Here is an 18,982-nt window from a genome sequence, read left to right as displayed (position 1 = left end):
GTCTAGTATTTTGGGCCCTTAAAGATGTGCAAGTAGGGCTTCGAGGCTGTCTGCTTGTTGATGCCACTGCTCCGGTATATTCCGACGTTAAAGATGTGCAAGTAGGGCTTCGAGGCTGTCTGCTTGTTGATGCCACTGCTCCGGTATATTCCGACGTTGAAGATGTGCAAGTAGGGCTTCGAGGCTGTCTGCTTGTTGATGCCACTGCTCCGGTATATTCCGACGTCGCTGTATCTTCCCTACATTTATTTGCTCTTCTATTTGTAACTCTCAGTCCAGGTGAAGATGAACAAGGACGTCGGTTGGTACTAGGAATAGATCTTGCAATAGCTTGGGCTTTTAAGGATGTGGAAGTAAGGCTCCCAAGCTGTCTGCTTGTTGAGGCCACTGCGTCGGTATATTCCGGCGAAGCTGCATTTCCTCCAGGTTCATTTAACTCGCTATTTGTAGGTCTTTGTTCAGATGAAGATAATGTACTAGGACGTCGATTGGTTGCATTATCAACTTGCTGAAGTGATATTAAAGATTCCGTATTTTGGGCCCTTATACCATGTTCGGCCTGTTCTGTGAGTACTTGCATCGCCCTGATTTCTGCTGCCCTTATTCCGATCTCAGGCCCAGCGATCATGTCAGTATCTTGTGGAGGACTGTCGTAGCTAGCTTGTTTTATTACCTTTGCAAGTTCAGCCTTCTGATTCAGGACAGTGTCTAGCAGTGTTTCTTGTAGAGCATTTATATCTAATGCTCCACTTGCAATGTTCTTTGGGTCAAAAATACTTACCGATATTCTACTCAAAAACTCGTCGGTAGAAATAAAAGATTCTGTTGATTGTAGTCGTTCACGCTGTGAGATATAATTTGGCGGTGCTTCTTCGTCAATTTCGACCGCTGTTATCGTATTATCGCCACAGTTCTGAAGAGATGAAAATAGTTGTTGTTGATTTAGAACTTCTTCACTATGAACACTATTTGGAGAGGAATCTATATTTTCCTGTAGTTGAAGAAAACGATCACATTGTTCTTCTAAATTTTTTAGGAAATTTTGTGTACGTGTTTGGATGTCAACTCCATTCATATTGGTTCTCGATAGTCGTTCTTTTCTTTCAATTTCTCTTAAATAGTACTGTAAGTTTTTATGATCATGTTCTGAAGTGTCGATACTTTCGACAGATTCACGTTCGCTCAGGAAGTCTTCGAATTCGCTCTCATCCAAATGATCAAAACTGATCTGAAGAGTCTGCGGATCACGCGTTATCGAATTAACTTCTTGTTGATCGCTTAAATAGGCTGTTGAACATCGGACCTGCGAAGATTGAAGTGGTAGAGTCACTTGTTGATTTACACTCACTGTGCCTTCCGGTATTTCATTATTTAAATCGGGTCTTTCCGAAGTACTTGGAAATATTTCGTGATGACTACTGAAACTTCCGTTGGATGAACTTGACCGGTTGAGTGTAACAGCACTTCTATTAATTGGTCTATTTGGTCTACGTTCATACCGATCTATGTGTTGGTTTATTTCGGAGTTATTACAATTTACCAAAATATTTCTATCAGTTCCAAGATTTTCTGAAGAATTATGGGCTTGGTTTGATTGACTTAGATTTTGGATTGATTCTATTGCATTATTTGATATTTGCACAATGTTGTTGTCATCGGGGACGACCGGAATAGGTTTAACACCTCGTGATGTTTCACCAGCCGCAGTCAGATCATGCGCAACCATATGTGTTTTCCGAAATAACAGCCAACAAAAAAACGTTTTTAAATATCTTACAATAGTAATAGGAATATTGATCACCAGACCAAATATGCATTTAAAGACTAGTGTACGTATTTTGTTATTTTTGTTGTGGCAGATTATAAGATCTTCTAATTCACTAACGACTTTATTTAGCTTTTCTAAGGTTTGCTCACAAGACAGGTTTAAACTTTTGTTTTGCAAATCTATCTTTTGTAATTGCACGGCAGATGAATTGTCAATCGTACGATCTTCATGGCGCGATTGTAATAATGGAATACCTTCTACAAACATTTGCGATTCATCCATTATCAAGTCATATCTTTGTTGATAATCTGGAGAATTAGGGCAATTTGCACAATATGCACATGTTAAGGAACGTACAATTCCATTATTTAACAAACCATGCAATTCACACGTGCCAACGAATCCTTTTGTCTCCACTCGCTTGACCCTGTTCTCAATGTCCGTAATCGCATAAATTTCATGAGAAATTCGTTTCTCTAAATCTAGTAAAAGTGGTACTACAGGTTTCGAAAACGGATTTTGGCTGAACTTGAAATCAAATAATATGTAAATAGAGATGTGATAGTGCCACATCTTGAGCAGTTTCAATAAAATATGCATTTTGTCAGAAAATAGCGATTGGTTGTCCCGTAGAATGTTCATATATAATTGCATGTCTTGGTATACGTAATTAATACTTGATTGAACTTGTTTAATTAGTTCCATCGACAGTACAACGCTCGACCGAAAATTTATTAGTTCCTCTTCAACTGCTTTTGCTCTAGTGTTCAGCCGCAAGAAAACGTTATACCAAGGTGTATTCTCGTGCGATAACTTCACCAAATCGCTCGCCAATATAAGTAACATGTCGCTCCTTAGCAGATGCATGTCTATGTAAAGTTTCATATCAGAATGTTGCTGAATTCTCTTTAATTTTCTGTGGAGCTTCACATAACTTTTAGAGAGAATGCATCTGTCTCGATCAGATTCCGCGTCCCGTCGCCTATATCGTCCTGTATAGAAAAATTATTATTCATAAAGTGAAAACCATAATGATGTTTGTGCTTATATATATATATATATATATATATATATATATATATTCATATATATATATATATATATATATATATATATATATACATATAAGGTCTACGGGTAAATAGGCCCACCAACATTATCTTAAAAACAAGTAATGTATAGATTTTTTAACGATACTATTTTTAACGAGAAGGCTAAAGATATGTAACTAGTCACCATTTTAATTCTTAAGATGTTGCTATCACTAAAATGAACGGAAATGTTTCAATATTTATACCGAAAGTATTCTTTTTTGTTGGTAGTTTTGTTTTGGTTTTGAGCTTTTGTATTTAGGCTATAATAATGAGTGCAATTGTTACGTATACATTATTTAATTGTTTTGTATTTTAATTATTTTTATTTTCAAGTTAGATTTAACAGTTTGTTAAAATGATCTTTGTAAAAGCTTATATGTGGGTGGCGTAAAAAGAACCAACTAAACCTTTATCTTCGCAAATGTGTAAACAATAATAAATAGTAAATAAAAAAGTAAATTAATTAAAAAAGAATTTTACAAGAGATAAATTAAATTAATAATTATTCGATCTCTGCTGATAAAAATTTCTTTCGAAACACAAGACACGTGGCAAATTTTAGAAAATTAGTAAAATGGCATATTTATATAATTAGAAATTAGCTCGAAATTTTACTAATTGTAGTTCGATAGTTGTTTGTCTAATACATGTTCATTTAGTTTAAACTAGATAGTTTAATTATTGTAAATCAAATTGGACCTTTGAGCACACACTTTTTAATTGAAATAAAGTTGCTTATTTATTTTGCTATCAAATTTTATGAAAATAATATCGTACAACTCAGGATCAAGAATTTCGACAAAATCTATTCGATTATTTGTAATATAGTTAGTATGATCTTGCAAGAAAAATATAATTTAGTTTCTCAACTAGAAACGTTATAAACATGTTTTCTTCAGTTGTTGCAGTATATTATTATTGAGTTTCAATCTTACTGCCTATAAGTTAGTTAATTATAAGAATTAATATATTAGTAAGTTAATTTTTACAATATCAATGCTTTTTTTGTAATGCAAAATTATTTAAACAGGTTTAAATTAGTTTGAAAATTAATATCAGTATTAATTGCTTTTTGTAATATATGCTGAAGTTTATTTTATCAATAAAAAATAGAAATATTTTCGAGCTGAAGTTCTCTATTTTACAACTAACTTTAAGCAACAAGATTGAACAAATAATTTTAAGTAAATGATGCGGTTATGCGTAATATTTTACCGTGTTCATAGTCATAGAAGTAATGCCTATTATTTATATGGAGATTATGCGCGATGGATCTTCTAGTCAAAGATATCTCAGCAGCGGCATTGAAGATTCTTAGGTAGACGTTATCATACAAATTGCAGTATTGCGTCTGTATTCCAAAGACGAACGATTCTAAATGTACCAAAAACTGAAAATAAACAATAAGTAAAATATACGAAAATATGCTCGAACCAGATTTTTGAATGAGAATTCAACCGATCATTGAAAATGTCGTACTATTTTTTGTGCATCTTGTGATTCTCGTTTAAATTAGATAAGTGCTTGACAATTGTATATATATAATTATATATTAATATTATATGACCATAAATAAATAATACGCTAGTACAAGTTAAGTTTTTAGTATAATTTAAACATGCACTATAGAAAAAGATAGCTTTGCATCTATAGGTTTATTTGTACTTTACGAAGGTATTATTTTAATTCAAAAATGATATACAAATATAAAATGTTATTTTGCTTAAATAAATCGACTTAATTAGATAAACTGAGAACGCAATGAAAGAAGTTTTATGACTATGGAGATTGATCAAATTATTTTCAAAATCGATGCAGCCGTTTTTGAGAAAAAAATCAATGGTCAAATTTTGGATCACATACACACATTTTTTTCAATTTTGATTTGGTTTGAAACCATTTAGAACGACTTTATATATCTTTACGTTTCAGAGGTTTCTGAACATTTTGGCATACCTTAGAAAAAATGGATGTATGTGTGTGTGTGTATGTGCGTGTATGTGTGTGTGTGCGGATACAAATTGTCGTCGACGATTTCGGGAACACGGATAAAGCGATTTGAATAATTCAAAAAACATTCGATTTGTATTGATAAGGATACGTGCTGATTAGTTTTTGGTGAAGGCAGGTCTAGCCGTTCCGAAGTAAGGGGCAAAAAGTGCCAAAAACAGTAACTCAGTTTTCAAGAGAACGGAGCGTCCGATTTGAATGTTATAAAAAACATTTTACTTGTATTGACAAGATGAAGAATTGATCAAATTTTCATGAAGGCAGGTCTAGCGGTTTCGGAAATCTAACAAAAAAATTAAAAAAAATGCCATTTGGCGGTCAAAAATGAATATTAGACATATGCACATAAAATCATCAGATATTTTATAGAGATTTTAACAATAACTATAAATTTTGTTTACATTCCTTTGGGTTCCGTACTAATGTTTACGCGTTAGACGGCGACGCGACGCTTACGGGCTTCGATATTTCGTCTTTATGCAGTTAAAGCACTACGATTGCTTTGAAAAAAAGTGCAGAATTTCCAAAATTTTATAGATTATTATTGATTATTTTTAATTACCCGAATTTTGAATTGCGGTACGGGAAGTTCCAGCAATTCGCCTTAAGGCACGATGCCTTAATTGCCTTAAGACAGAATTCCACTTACAGCTAGTAGTTTTATGATAAATAACGTAATATGTGACTTACTCTTCGAAAGCACCTCTCGAATGGACTATGCTGTCTTCTTATGTACGCTTGCTTCCTGTCCCAGATATCACATATTAGGTTGACGATTAAACCATAAACACATATGTATATCTAAAATAACAATAACAACTTTAAAAAAAATATCTTCATAAAAAATGTATATCAGTTGCAGTTGAAATTTAAAAAGTTGTATTTCAATAGCAGTTGCATTTTTATTACTTGTTACATTTCTGTAAATGGGTTGAGATTCATATATTTTTATCTAAGCAGCAAATACTAATTAAGTTTTATTCGGCAACTTGTATAATTAATTATTAATAAGGATTAATTAAATAACATCAGATGTGAAGCAAATAATAATTTTACGCTGGTAATATAAAGCTTCTGAATATATTTGATTTTTGCATTGTTAATAATTGTTACATAAATCATAATGGCGTTTTCAATATTTTAGTTTTTTAATAGGCCACTAATTGGTAGCAGAAAAATTTAAACTATTGATAAAATTATATAAAGTGAGGATGAAGCAATCGAGTATTTATTGTAAAACTAATATTTTAATTATATTAATTTTGCTTTATGAGATCAGAATTCAATCAGTTTTAGTTTTTCTCAAAATTTAGCGTATAAATAATTATCTTAGCTTCAATAGTCTTACATTCTTATCATCCCTATATAACTAATATTTGTGGCATTTTCAGTTTTCATATTTCATTGTAATTCATTGCGATAGAAATATTCAAACATATATAATTTTTATATAATCTATTTCGAATAAATTGTATTAGAGCTAGTAAACAACGCTGATTTTATTATTTTTGAACATTAAAATCTGATAAAATTTATTATTTTTAAGGAAAAATACTAAATTGTTTGCAGATAGATAACGTTATATACATATGATTGTTAGCAATTTTATGACAAAACTTTTGAATATTATTTATCAAATTATTGGGACAATCGTGACTGAATACCAGATGTTTGATTTCATTCTAATCTATTATTGCAGAAGATTAGTAAAATATTCACTGAACCATTAAATTTGTCTTGAATTTGTAGTTTTTTTCGAATAAAACACAATTTGGTATTTGTGATGTGCAACCTTTCGAGAGCAGGGTATTTAACAACGATTTAGTTTTTTTTAAAAAAAAAATAGGGGACATTAAGGTAAAAGACCCAGTTATTGACCCTGGCCCAGTTTCTGACCTTTTCAACTTTTTTTGGAATTAATTAAAAAACTATACATTTAATGTGAAAATAATTTTTTTCTTAATTGACAGTAATTTATTCTATGCCTCATTAATGTCAATTAAAAAAATATAAAAAATATTAATTAAATAAAAAAAAATTTTAAACCAAAAGTGACTGTGGAAGCCATTTTTTAGCTTTAGTCTAAACAGTTTATGTAAGGAGCTACGACAATTGAGTTCGTGCACTAATTATGATGTAAGTACGAAAATCTAACTAAAAATATACAAATAAGTCAATAATTAATTAAAATTTATTTTAAAATATTTATAAAACATATTAAATTTAGTTTTATTACTGAAATTTGAGGGTCAATAACTAGGCTCAATTTTAAGTGTATGTCACAGTTGTTGACCCTGCAATTCTAACCTTCTAAAAGCTAGGTTATCTGTCACATGTTTTTAGTCACTTGTTCATTAAATGTAAAAATAATAATATTTATTGTTATCTTATATTTTTTTTACTATTTTTTGTAGTAAAGTGATAAATTTACATTTAATATTCATTGGTATAAATGAAAGATTGTATTTAAATCTTGTAAATACATCTTTTAAGTGATAAAATTATTAATAAAAAAAATGTCAGTTTTATCAACGCTTAAATTATGACTGTTTTAGTTTACTAATATTTTTATTATTATACAATTATACAATTACAATTAATTAAATGAAAATTAGAAGAAGAAAAAAAATTGAAAAAAGCTGAAAGGTCCAAAAATGAAGCCATCAAGGAGGCAGAAAAAATAATTAAAAAAGAAAAACTTGAAACAAAAAAGAAACAAAAAGCTCTTAAAATAAAAAAAAGTCCAAGTAATTTAAATAATTAATTTTAATTTTTTTGTTTGTGTAATATGTTATAACAAGACTTGAACTATTTATACGTGAAATTTTAACAAACTGTTTATTTTTAGAATAAATATTTAATTTATTTATTTTAATAATAATTTCAGTTTATTTAAAATTAGTAAGCACTTCATAACCTAATCATGATTAAATTTGAGGGTCAGAAATTGGGCTACGGTCAGGGTCAGAAACTGCCACACGAAGAATTCTGAGGGTCAGAAACTGGAGCTCTTAATGTCAATTTTTAAAACGTCAATTTAAAATATAAATTTAGTTCAAATAATTTTTTTATGCACATTACTTTATTTTAAAAATCCTAAACTAATAGATAAAATTATAATTTTCTTCATTAAGTTAAGTTTTATATTAATTATTATAGTTTAACCTCCACCGTCACTCTAAAAAGGTCAGAAACTGGGCCCCTTACCTTATATGTCCTATGTATGATACATATTTATTTTTTTCATAATTTTATTGCTAATATTTTGCAACTATAATAATAAGTGCAAATTTTGTTTACACTAGTTTTTAACTTCTCGTAGGACAAGTTCGAAAATGAAAATTTTTATATATCTTTACGTTTAAAAGGTTTCTGAATATTTTGGCATACCTTAGAAAAAATGCATGTGTGTGCGTGTGTGTGTGCGGATACAAATTTTCGTCGACGGTTTCGGGAACACCGATCAACCGATTTGAATAATTCAAGAAACATTCGATTTGTATTGATAAGGAAACGTGCTGATTAGTTTTTGGCGAAGGCAAGTCTAGCCATTCTGAAGATAAAAGGGCTTAAAAGTGTCAAAAACAGTAACTCAGTTTTTAAGAGAACGGAACGTCCGACTTTAATAATTCAAAAAACATTTTACTTGTATTGACGAAATGAACTGGTAAAATTTTTGGGAAGGCAGGTCTAGCGGTTCAAGAAATCGAATAAAAAAAGTGGTCAAATTAATCATTAGACATATGCATATTAAATTATCAACTATTTTATAGAGATTTTAATGATAAGTGCAAATTTGATAATTACATTTTTTCAATGTTTTACTAATGTTTATACGATGGACTGCAACGCGGCATTTATTCGCCTCGATATTTCGTCTCTGCAGGTAATGCAGTGCGATTTATTTGAAATATTTGAAATAGTTCAAAATTTTCAAAAAAATCCAAAATATAAAAAAATCTAAATTATTCAAAATATCAGTTTTTTTCAGAAATAAAATTTTCTTCTCTCAAAAATCTATTTTTTTTCAAAGTTTGTAAAAATGTTTAAAGCTTTTTTGCCATTTTTAATTTTTGTTACGGAATGTTCCAGCAATTTTCTTTAAAACACGATGCCATGCAGCGCTAGTTTATATATATATATATATATATATATATATATATATATATATATATATAATGTACGAGTATATATTACCAGCACGTTCATCAACGTCGTTCCATTTGCGAAGAAATATATTGGGTCATCTACCGTTTCTCTCCGAATATATCGTATTAGCATTTTTAGGCATCGCCAATGATTAGCCTTACATTCGTTCCAATAGGGTTGAAAATTTCCACCAACGACAGCGCGCAATTGAAAGTAAGCCATACTTTCATATTTTATTCAACTATTATATGCGAAGTTTTTAAAACTGCATGCAGCTTAAGGCACCAGTTCGTTTTGGTAGGATTCGGTAGATAGCCTGGTAAAACATACGATAAGTGATTTTGTATAATGCACTCATGGTTATCATCAATTTTATATATATATATATATATATATATATATATATATATATATATATATAAGGTAGAGCGAGACCTAAAGGTCTGCGAATGACAAAGTCTACCATCAATATCTAATAAACCAGTAAAGTTAAGAAGAAAATATTTGAAAGTAGAGGGAACAAGATGTATATCCAGCCATTTACTTGATTCTTAAGACGTCGCTATCAGTAGATAAACGTCAATGTTTGAATATTCATAACAAAAGTACTTTCTTTAGTTGTTAGTTCTTTTTGGATATGAGCACTGTTGTTTAGTATACGAGACCTTAATATAATTAATAGGTATAATTTATTCAATTGTTATATAAGATGTATTGTTAATTTGATGTTAGATTTGACAGTTTTTTTGTATAACCTCTAAAAAAGGTTATATCTGGGTGGAATAAAAAGGGCAAACTGAACCTTCACCCTGGCAAAAGTGTAAAAAATAAAAAATACTAAATTAAAAAGTAAACTAAGTTATATAAAGCAATTTTACAAGAAAAATTAAATAAATATTTATTTCAACGCTACGGATGAAAATCTCTGACGAAATACTAGTTCAATGTTATTTACAGTGTTATCTCTGTAAAAATTGCACCCATGAAATTTCTATTTTGCATTGGTTAAATAATGTAGCTATTATTTTGTAAAATCCTTTTAAAATTAAAATAACACATTTGATCTATTTGCCCTCTGGGTAAACGTATAACATGAAGGACCAGGTTACAAATATTTGAAAAACGGCAAAAAACACATTTCTGATCATAGTCGATTTTGATGTGCGTTATTTTATTGAGAAATAATTGGTTTTGCTTTCAAAATATAATTGCTCAAAGTCAGAATGGACTTTTGTGGCCCGCCTAATTTTATATATATATATATATATATATATATATATATATATATGCGTGTGTTAGGTGATGGAAATTCAGCAAAAAATAGTCATTATTTCAATAATTAGAAAATATGTTATGACTTTTTCGTTCCGTATGTTTGGTTGAATCAACTTTATGCGAAACGTAATACTTTCCTATGCAAAATGAATTCATTTCTTATTTCATAATTAAGAAAATGTTTAAAATTACACTATATAACATATGGTACAATACATGATTAATTATGCATATTATTGCTATGATTTTTACGCAAAACTACAAACGTTACTAATATAATAAATAAGAATAAATTTATAACTATGAAAACTACGAAAATTTATTTCGCACATTATTAACCAATGAACAATTATCGATATTTTGGTAATATATAAATAATCAATAAATAATCTACTAATGAAGGCATTAATGAAGTTACAAGTTGAAATTTATTTTAATATTTATGTCTGTATACATAAAGGCGCTATTGCATCTATAAAAGGTAAGCTATAAATTTCATATAATTAGATAAAAAAGACAAAATTAACTTACATTAATTCAGCAGAGCAAAGTGTATTCCAAACTTTAGGATTCAAAACAGCATAAGTAACAGCACAAATTACTTCAAAAGGCGCAATCAGCGCCAAAAGGCCCAATCCACGCCAAAAGGCACCAACACGCAGAGCTTATTACCCAAGCATCCAATTGTAAATTTTAATTAAAAATTAATCTATTTTAAAAAAATGTATTAGTTTTATAAATATTTTTGCTATTTCATTTTTGAAAAATGGTGCACGTAAAAATCGGTTAAAAATTAATATTTTCTAATTAAGAATTGTGAAACGTTATTATGTTTCTACCTAGACATAAAACAATACTTTATGCAATTCATAATCTTAATCTACAAATTTATTTTGCTTTTGCCTGAAAGTTCTTTCAGAAGTAAATAATAACATAATTGTTGTATTATGTTTAGTATAAGTAGTACGAAAAATTTTGATAGATTAATCATTTTTGATTAATTAATTGTTTCGTGTAAAACATTGTAATATTGCATGTATAATCACATTATAATATTTGATCCTTACAAAACTCACAACAAAAATAATATTGCATAATGACATTAGAAAAAAATATAATGTTTAGAATTGTGAAAATATTTTACAAATAATTTAATAATTAAAATCATAAGTTATTTTTATTTTATTTTATTATTTATAAAATGAAAAAAAAAACTATAATAAATCATTTGCAATCACTCAAATAAATATATTTAGAAACTCACCCAAGATATTCCTCTTCGATTATAATTTTCAAAAATATTTTTGTCAAACTTGCATCACTTACAGTAGAACAGGTTTTTACTAATAAAAAAATTAAAATATTAAAATAACATTGAATAATGTAAAATGCTTATTAAATATTTTTAGAAAAGGACATTTTAGAAATAATTATAATATTTAGGATTGTGAAAATATTTTAAAAATAATTTAATAATTAAAATCATAATTAATTTTTATTTTACTATTTATAAAATCAAAAAACTATAAGAATTAATTTGCAATCACTGAAATAAATTTATTTAGAATATTTAGAAACTCACCCAGAATATTTCTCTTCGATTTAAATTTTCAAATATATTCTTTATAAAACTTGCATTACTTTCAGTAGAACAGGTTGTTACTAATAAAAATATTAAAATATTAAAAAAGATAAGAATGAGAAAACTTATTAAAATTTTTTGGAAATGACATTTTAGAAAAAAATATAACATTTAGAATTGTGAAAATATTTTACAAATAATTTAATAATTAAAATCATAAGTAATTTTTATTTAATTATTTATAAAATAAAAAAAAAACTATAAGAAATAATTTGCACACACTGAAATAAATTTATTTAGAATATTTAGAAACTCACCCAGAATATTTCTCTTCGATTTAAATTTTCAAATATATTCTTTATAAAACTTGCATTACTTTCAGTAGAACAGGTTTTTACTAATAAAAATATTAAAATATTAAAAAAGATAAAAATGAGGAAGCTTATTAAAAATTTTTGGAAAATGACATTTTAGAAAAAATTATAATATTTAGAATTGTGAAAATATTTTACAAATAATTTAATAATTAAAATCATAAGTAATTTTTATTTAATTATTTATGAAATAAAAAAACTATAAGAAATAATTTGCACACACTGAAATAAATTTATTTAGAATATTTAGAAACTCACCCAGAATATTTCTCTTCGATTTAAATTTTCAAATATATTCTTTATAAAACTTGCATTACTTTCAGTAGAACAGGTTGTTACTAATAAAAATATTAAAATATTAAAAAAGATAAAAATGAGGAAGCTTATTAAAAATTTTTGGAAAATGACATTTTAGAAAAAATTATAATATTTAGAATTGTGAAAATATTTTACAAATAATTTAATAATTAAAATCATAAGTAATTTTTATTTAATTATTTATAAAATAAAAAAAACTATAAGAAATAATTTGCAAACACTGAAATAAATTTATTTAGAATATTTAGAAACTCACCCAGAATATTTCTCTTCGATTTAAATTTTCAAATATATTCTTTATAAAACTTGCATTACTTTCAGTAGAACAGGTTGTTACTAATAAAAATATTAAAATATTAAAAAAGATAAAAATGAGGAAGCTTATTAAATTTTTTTGGAAAATGACATTTTAGAAAAAATTATAATATTTAGAATTGTGAAAATATTTTACAAATAATTTAATAATTAAAATCATAAGTAATTTTTATTTTATTTTATTATTTATAAAATATAAAAACTTTAAGAAATCATTTCCAATCACTGAAATAAATATATTTAGAAACTCACCCAGAATATTCATCTTCGATTCAAATTTTCAAAATTATTCTCTGCAAAACTTGCATCACTTACAGTAGGAAAAGATTTTTACTAATAAAAATATTAAAATATTAAAATAACATTATAAAAGATAAAAATAAGAAAACTTATTAAAAATTTTTGGAATAGGACATGTGTAGATTTTTAAACTTGATCGGTTATTGTTTTGGTTTGACTTGTCATACAATATAAAACAATCTAAAAAACCATATCTCAGTTAACCAATATTATTTTTTCAATTTTAATTAAAATCGGTGTGCGATTGTTTTCTATACGTCTCATTGTCAGATTAGAAACAAAAAATATTAAGAAACAAGTGAAAAATTTTGACAACCGACAACTGTGCACAAAAAGTCGAAACGTACAAATATTATTATTTGCTAATTAGGAATTATAAAACATTATTATGTTTTTACCTAGTCGTGACAATACTTTTAGCAATTCATAATCTTATTCTACAAATTGATTTTGCGTTTTCCCGAAAATATTCTGTCAGAAGTGAATTAATAACATGATTTTTGTATTACGTTTACTATGAGTAGTGCGATAATTTGAATAAAATTAGAATCATTTTGATTTTTCTGCTAAATTAATCACAAATATTTGGTACAATTAACTCTTATAAATAATATAGGTATATTGGAATCACAGTTTAATTTAATAAAAAATTATATTATTTGATACCCATATTCAAACAAAAAATATATTGCTTAATGACATTAGATAATTTTAATATTTAGAGTTGTGAAAGTATTTTACAAATATTTTAATAATTACAGTTTAAAATCATTTTTATTTTATTTTTTATAAAATAAAAAAACTATGAAAAGTAATTTGCAATCACTAAAATAAATATATTTAGAAACTCACCCAGGATATTCCTCTTGGATTAAAATTTTCGAAAACATTCTTGGTAACACTTGGTTAACACATCACTCACAGTAGAAAAAGGTTTTTACTATTAAAAATATTAAAATATTAAAATAACATTATAAAAGATAAAAATGAGAAAACTTATTAAATATTTTTGGAAAAGGACATGTGTAGATTTTTAAACTTGATAGGTTATTGTTTTGTTTGACTTACTTGATTGCTTGGTTATTTTCGGTTCTAAAACATTCTAAAAAATCATATCATAGTCAGCTAATATTATTTTTTTAATTATAGTTGAATATATAACTTATAAATCATAATTTATTGTAACAATAAAAAAATCCATTAAGTTCTTGAGAAAATATATAAGAATCAAATATATTATGCAAATGAGGATCTAATATTTATTTAATAGATATTTATACCCAATTGGAACTGAAGAAATTTGTTATTAATAATATGAAGTGCAATTATGTAAATGTAAATAATGCAAATATAATTTAATATAATATAATTCAAATATTCCAATAATATATTTCCAATAGACTTTTCCTTGGGTTGGTGATTTTGATTTTACACCATCAGCACAATTGGGTTAAAACCTTCTCCGTATTGGCCAGTCTGGTGTTTGCAATATGTTTTTAATAATTTATTCTGAAACATCAATACCAAATACAATACAATTAATTGTCAATATCAACTTGATATCCTATATATTTTTTTCAATTATTGCTAATACAATGAATTTAAATTAATGGTTATTATTTTAGGCGTGCAATGACAATATATGCGCAAATGGAGGAACTTGCTGGAGCAGTATTGACTCATTTTACTGCGCCTGCAGACCAGGATATACGGGCAAAGTTTGTGAAGGTAATATATCCATTTATACAATTTCTTTTAAAATTATTACAGAATCAACCAAATTTTTACAGAAATTGACCATTATCATACAATCAACTTCTATCAGCAGAACGTAATATATGATAGTAGATATTAATTGAAAAGCCTAATTAGATCTAAAAACACTTTGGTGAATGATTTAAGGAAAAGTCATCCTTGCATTTTAGGTCACTTTAAAACATAATTATTTTTTTTAGTTGTTATTAGTACATTTACAAGATATTTCAAGAGGAACTATGAGTCTACTTGTAAAATTCTTTAATCATATTCTTTTATTATATCAGCTAAGCGATCAAAATTAATTCTCAAAGATCTTTGAAGGGTCCTTTTAAATGATCTTAATTTTTTTACATATGTTTCTTGAGAATATAAGCAATATTTTTGTTTGACTTGTTCTAATTATGTATAACATTACTTTCTATACATGTATGTATCATATATTTGCAGATGAGTTCATAGTCGAGGCAGTTGCTGGTCAGGATGTTGTACTAGGACCACATCAGAATCATTTCCACAATAATATATATGTGGCTGCAGGAACGCTTTGTTTAGCCATCACGATTGTTGCATTGGTGGTATGCTCTATTACTAATTTTTAATTAATTGATGAATTGAATTATATTTTGCGTAAAATTAGTCATAAACACTTATATTAAACTAATTTATTACAGTGCGTGAAAAATTATACAGACTAGTATTTTTAGTGCATTCTTATCATGTATTTATCGTTTCGATAATCAGAAAGATTTTTAGTTCTAACTCTTTTAAACAAAATTTGCTTTCTATGATAAATGCAATGCTTCCCGTTTTTTCGGCATTTTTTCCCCTTTCGGATTGTTTTATTAAATACTAGCTATATCCATTTCTAAATAAAAATCCAAACTTAAGATAATCTTAAGATGGAAAATTGCGCACTTATCTTTTGGGGTTGAGCTATATTAGCTTTGAGCTTATAAGCATATCAGTGTTTTTTTACATCCAGTAAATATACAGTGAAAATCAAGGAACATATATCACAGCACATACAACATATTAAACAGCCAACTATTGAAATGTGCGCAGAATTTTTTTCCAGTTATTGCCTAAGTGTTTTGTTCATATAATATTTTTTATAAAATTTTTCATCTATCCCTTTTACGCCATAGGAGGCGTAATTAGTACATACATCTAATTCACCACCCTGCTCTACCCTATATTTTAACTTTCATATTTATATGTAATTTTTTATTCCGCAGTATCTATATATATCATATAATTAAATGTGTGTTTAGTGAAAATTAAAGAAAATGTCTTAAAAAAATTCAAAAAAGTGATCGAGGTGATCAACCAGTAATATAAATGAAAAAGAAAACTTGTAAAAAAAAATGAGTTTTTTCATTAATTTTGAAAAACGAGAATAAAAAGACGATACTTGACCAGTTAAAAAAGTTAAAAATGATTAATGATATTTGGAAATGTGGTAGGAAGGTAAAAATTTATGGTTGCATTCATGTATCTTTCAAATTCACAATTTAAAAAGAAATAAGAAAATTGATCCAATACATTAAAAAATAAGTGTTTGAGTTGGACACTTCTTGATGAAATTATGTAAAATAGGGCTTTGCTTTTTATGTAAAATAGGGCTTAATCGAATTTTAGTCACTGACGGAAAGCGAGATGAAAAATGATGTAACTGCTATAATAATTTTTACGAAATAAGCGTTTGTGGTAAGAATGTGAAAATTTAGGGTCATATGTGTTCTTTATATACGTATTTTAAAAAAATAAAAATTGAATTTATTGTGGGTGATCAACCCCTTCCACTTGGTTTCAATCAAAATATGCGAAAAGCTCTCCGAGGATTTCAGTTGAGTTTCTCAAATTTTCACGGTGATCATATGCATGGTTCATGAATACATAGGACATATACACACATTTTATATAGACATTGTCATATGTATAGATGAAAACTAAACTACTAATAATAATCTAGTGCAAGCTAGTGCAATCTAGTGGTATGAGTAAGATTGTAGATATATATATATATATATATATATATATATATATATATTGTATGATTCTGAATTTGATGTTGACATATGTATTAACAAAGTCTAATAATCGGGCATAACATCAATAAAAAACATGAATTTCTTTCAAAAATTTATTTTAAATCCATACGTTTCGGCTATAATCCTAGCCTTCATTCAGTGGAAACTAAAAATAAAATTAAAAACTAAAACAATTGAATTGGAGTGAAAAGAAAAAATAAAATAGTAATTAGTACTTACAATTAGTAGATCTTAGTGTTAAATTGGAAAATTTTAATAATCCATGGTATTAGGATATGGTAATGCACTACACTATGTATTATAAACATTAACTTGAAATTACACAATATTTTCACAAAATACTGATTTGAAAAAATCACAAATGGATAGTGTGTTATTTGTAGACTGGTTGAAGATGTAATGGAGAAAGACATTTTTTAAAAAAATATTTTTACCAAGATTCTAACATGTGTGGAACGAATTGCGAATCCTTTGCACGAATGCTTTTATTGTTTTGTAAGAAATTTGGAAATGTTATCTAAATAGAAGAGATTTGTGTCGCACAGCGTGTTGAGTTCATTCCGTTTATTTATTGTCTTATTGTTATAAATAGTTAAAAAAGATCCCTATATAATTCTTCGTTTAAATAAATTTTGTTCGAATTGTAGTATAGTCGGATTAGAAAAGTCCATATTGTGTTTTAAAGTGTATATATGGTCTGCAAGTACAGTTTTGAATTGTTTGGGGTTTTTTGAATTGTTTTTATGTTGTTGTAACCGTTTATTGAGGTTCTGGCTAGTTTCTCCTATGTAAATTAAATTACAGTCTAAACAATTTATTTGATAGACGAGATTTCTGAGTCGTTCAATATTAAATGGGGTTTTTGTCTTGGTAAAAATAGTGCTAGTAGTTGTACTAAAATTGGTTACAAGTCGAAGTCAAGATTTGCAAAAAAGTTTTTTCCAAGGAACATACAATTCTTTAATGTATGGCAAACATATTACACCAGAATGAGTTTCTGAGTCAGGTAAATCGTTGTGTACTGTGCAATTGTCCATTTTATTCACAGTACACAACGATTTATTGCCCGATTATTAGACTTTGTTAATATATATATATATATATATATATATATATATATATATAGTATATAAATTATTTCCTTTCAGGTCGCAGCTTGTCATTGTCGAGTCAATAAGACTTACAGGAAGCTTTTACAAAAAGCTCATCCGTTACTTCGACAACGTAGTAGTGATTCAGAAATGCAAAACGATAGTGAAAGTCATAGTCATCAACACTGGTTGACTGAGAAGCCCATGAGTACATCTCGTCCTTTGGATTACGACATGTTTTATGCTCTGGACTTCGGCGAAAGCCAAAGTTCCCCTCTGATCCAGTAAATTTATAATTTGTTATTAGTTGCTGAGATTTACTATTATTTTGATTAGCAGAGTGGTGCCGTATTAAAGGTCAGTATGATTACTTCAGAAAGGTGTGTTCTCTGCGGTTATATTCAATCCTTCTCGAATTGCCATGTCAGTTTTTCCTAAATATTTTTTTCAATTAGTATTTTATTTATCAATATGTAATATATGTAATAGACTGATAATTTTCTAATGTTGAGGACGAAGCTAGTCCGTTGAGAGGCCTCTTCCAATTTAGTTAAAATCATAATTTGTTAGTTGGTTAATTTTAATAATATAGAGTGGGTTGGGCAGTCTTCCAGCTAACATTTTTGGGGTTTTATTATTTTTTTCTTGTAACAGTAACAATAATTAGAATTTATTTTGAATTCTTCAATACTGATGTTTTAAAAATTTGGTTGTATATCTGGAATTTTGCTGTATACGTTGTTGTGATCCCAGCGCTGACACCAAAATATGTTGTGCACCGCTGCCAACAATTATGTTGTGTCACACCAACGCTGTCATTTAAATTTAGGTTCTTCTGCTACTAATAATAAAGCTTGTACCAATGTGGAAAATATTTAAATAAACATTCGAAGATGT

At 27.4% G+C, this 18,982-nt stretch overlaps 1 protein-coding gene across 1 annotated transcript in view; it reads left to right on the top strand.

Annotated features, from left to right (window-relative positions):
- LOC113376998 overlaps window positions 1-18,982 on the top strand; it is a 99,129-nt gene that overhangs the window by 78,558 nt on the left and 1,589 nt on the right. The window contains exons 9-11 of the mRNA XM_026617151.1: window positions 14,811-14,913; window positions 15,391-15,518; window positions 18,143-18,442. Coding sequence (XP_026472936.1) covers window positions 14,811-14,913; window positions 15,391-15,518; window positions 18,143-18,373 — 462 coding nt within the window. The 3' untranslated portion in view covers window positions 18,374-18,442. The remainder of the gene's footprint in view (window positions 1-14,810; window positions 14,914-15,390; window positions 15,519-18,142; window positions 18,443-18,982) is intronic.

This window comes from Ctenocephalides felis, unplaced genomic scaffold, assembly GCF_003426905.1.
Source record: "Ctenocephalides felis isolate EL2017-DRISC unplaced genomic scaffold, ASM342690v1 CF-g0.4_SCAFFOLD_01886, whole genome shotgun sequence".
NCBI classification, from domain to species: Eukaryota; Metazoa; Arthropoda; class Insecta; order Siphonaptera; family Pulicidae; genus Ctenocephalides; species Ctenocephalides felis.
The sequence above is the reverse complement of the archived record's forward strand: the minus strand, read 5'-3'. Positions and strand labels throughout refer to the sequence as shown.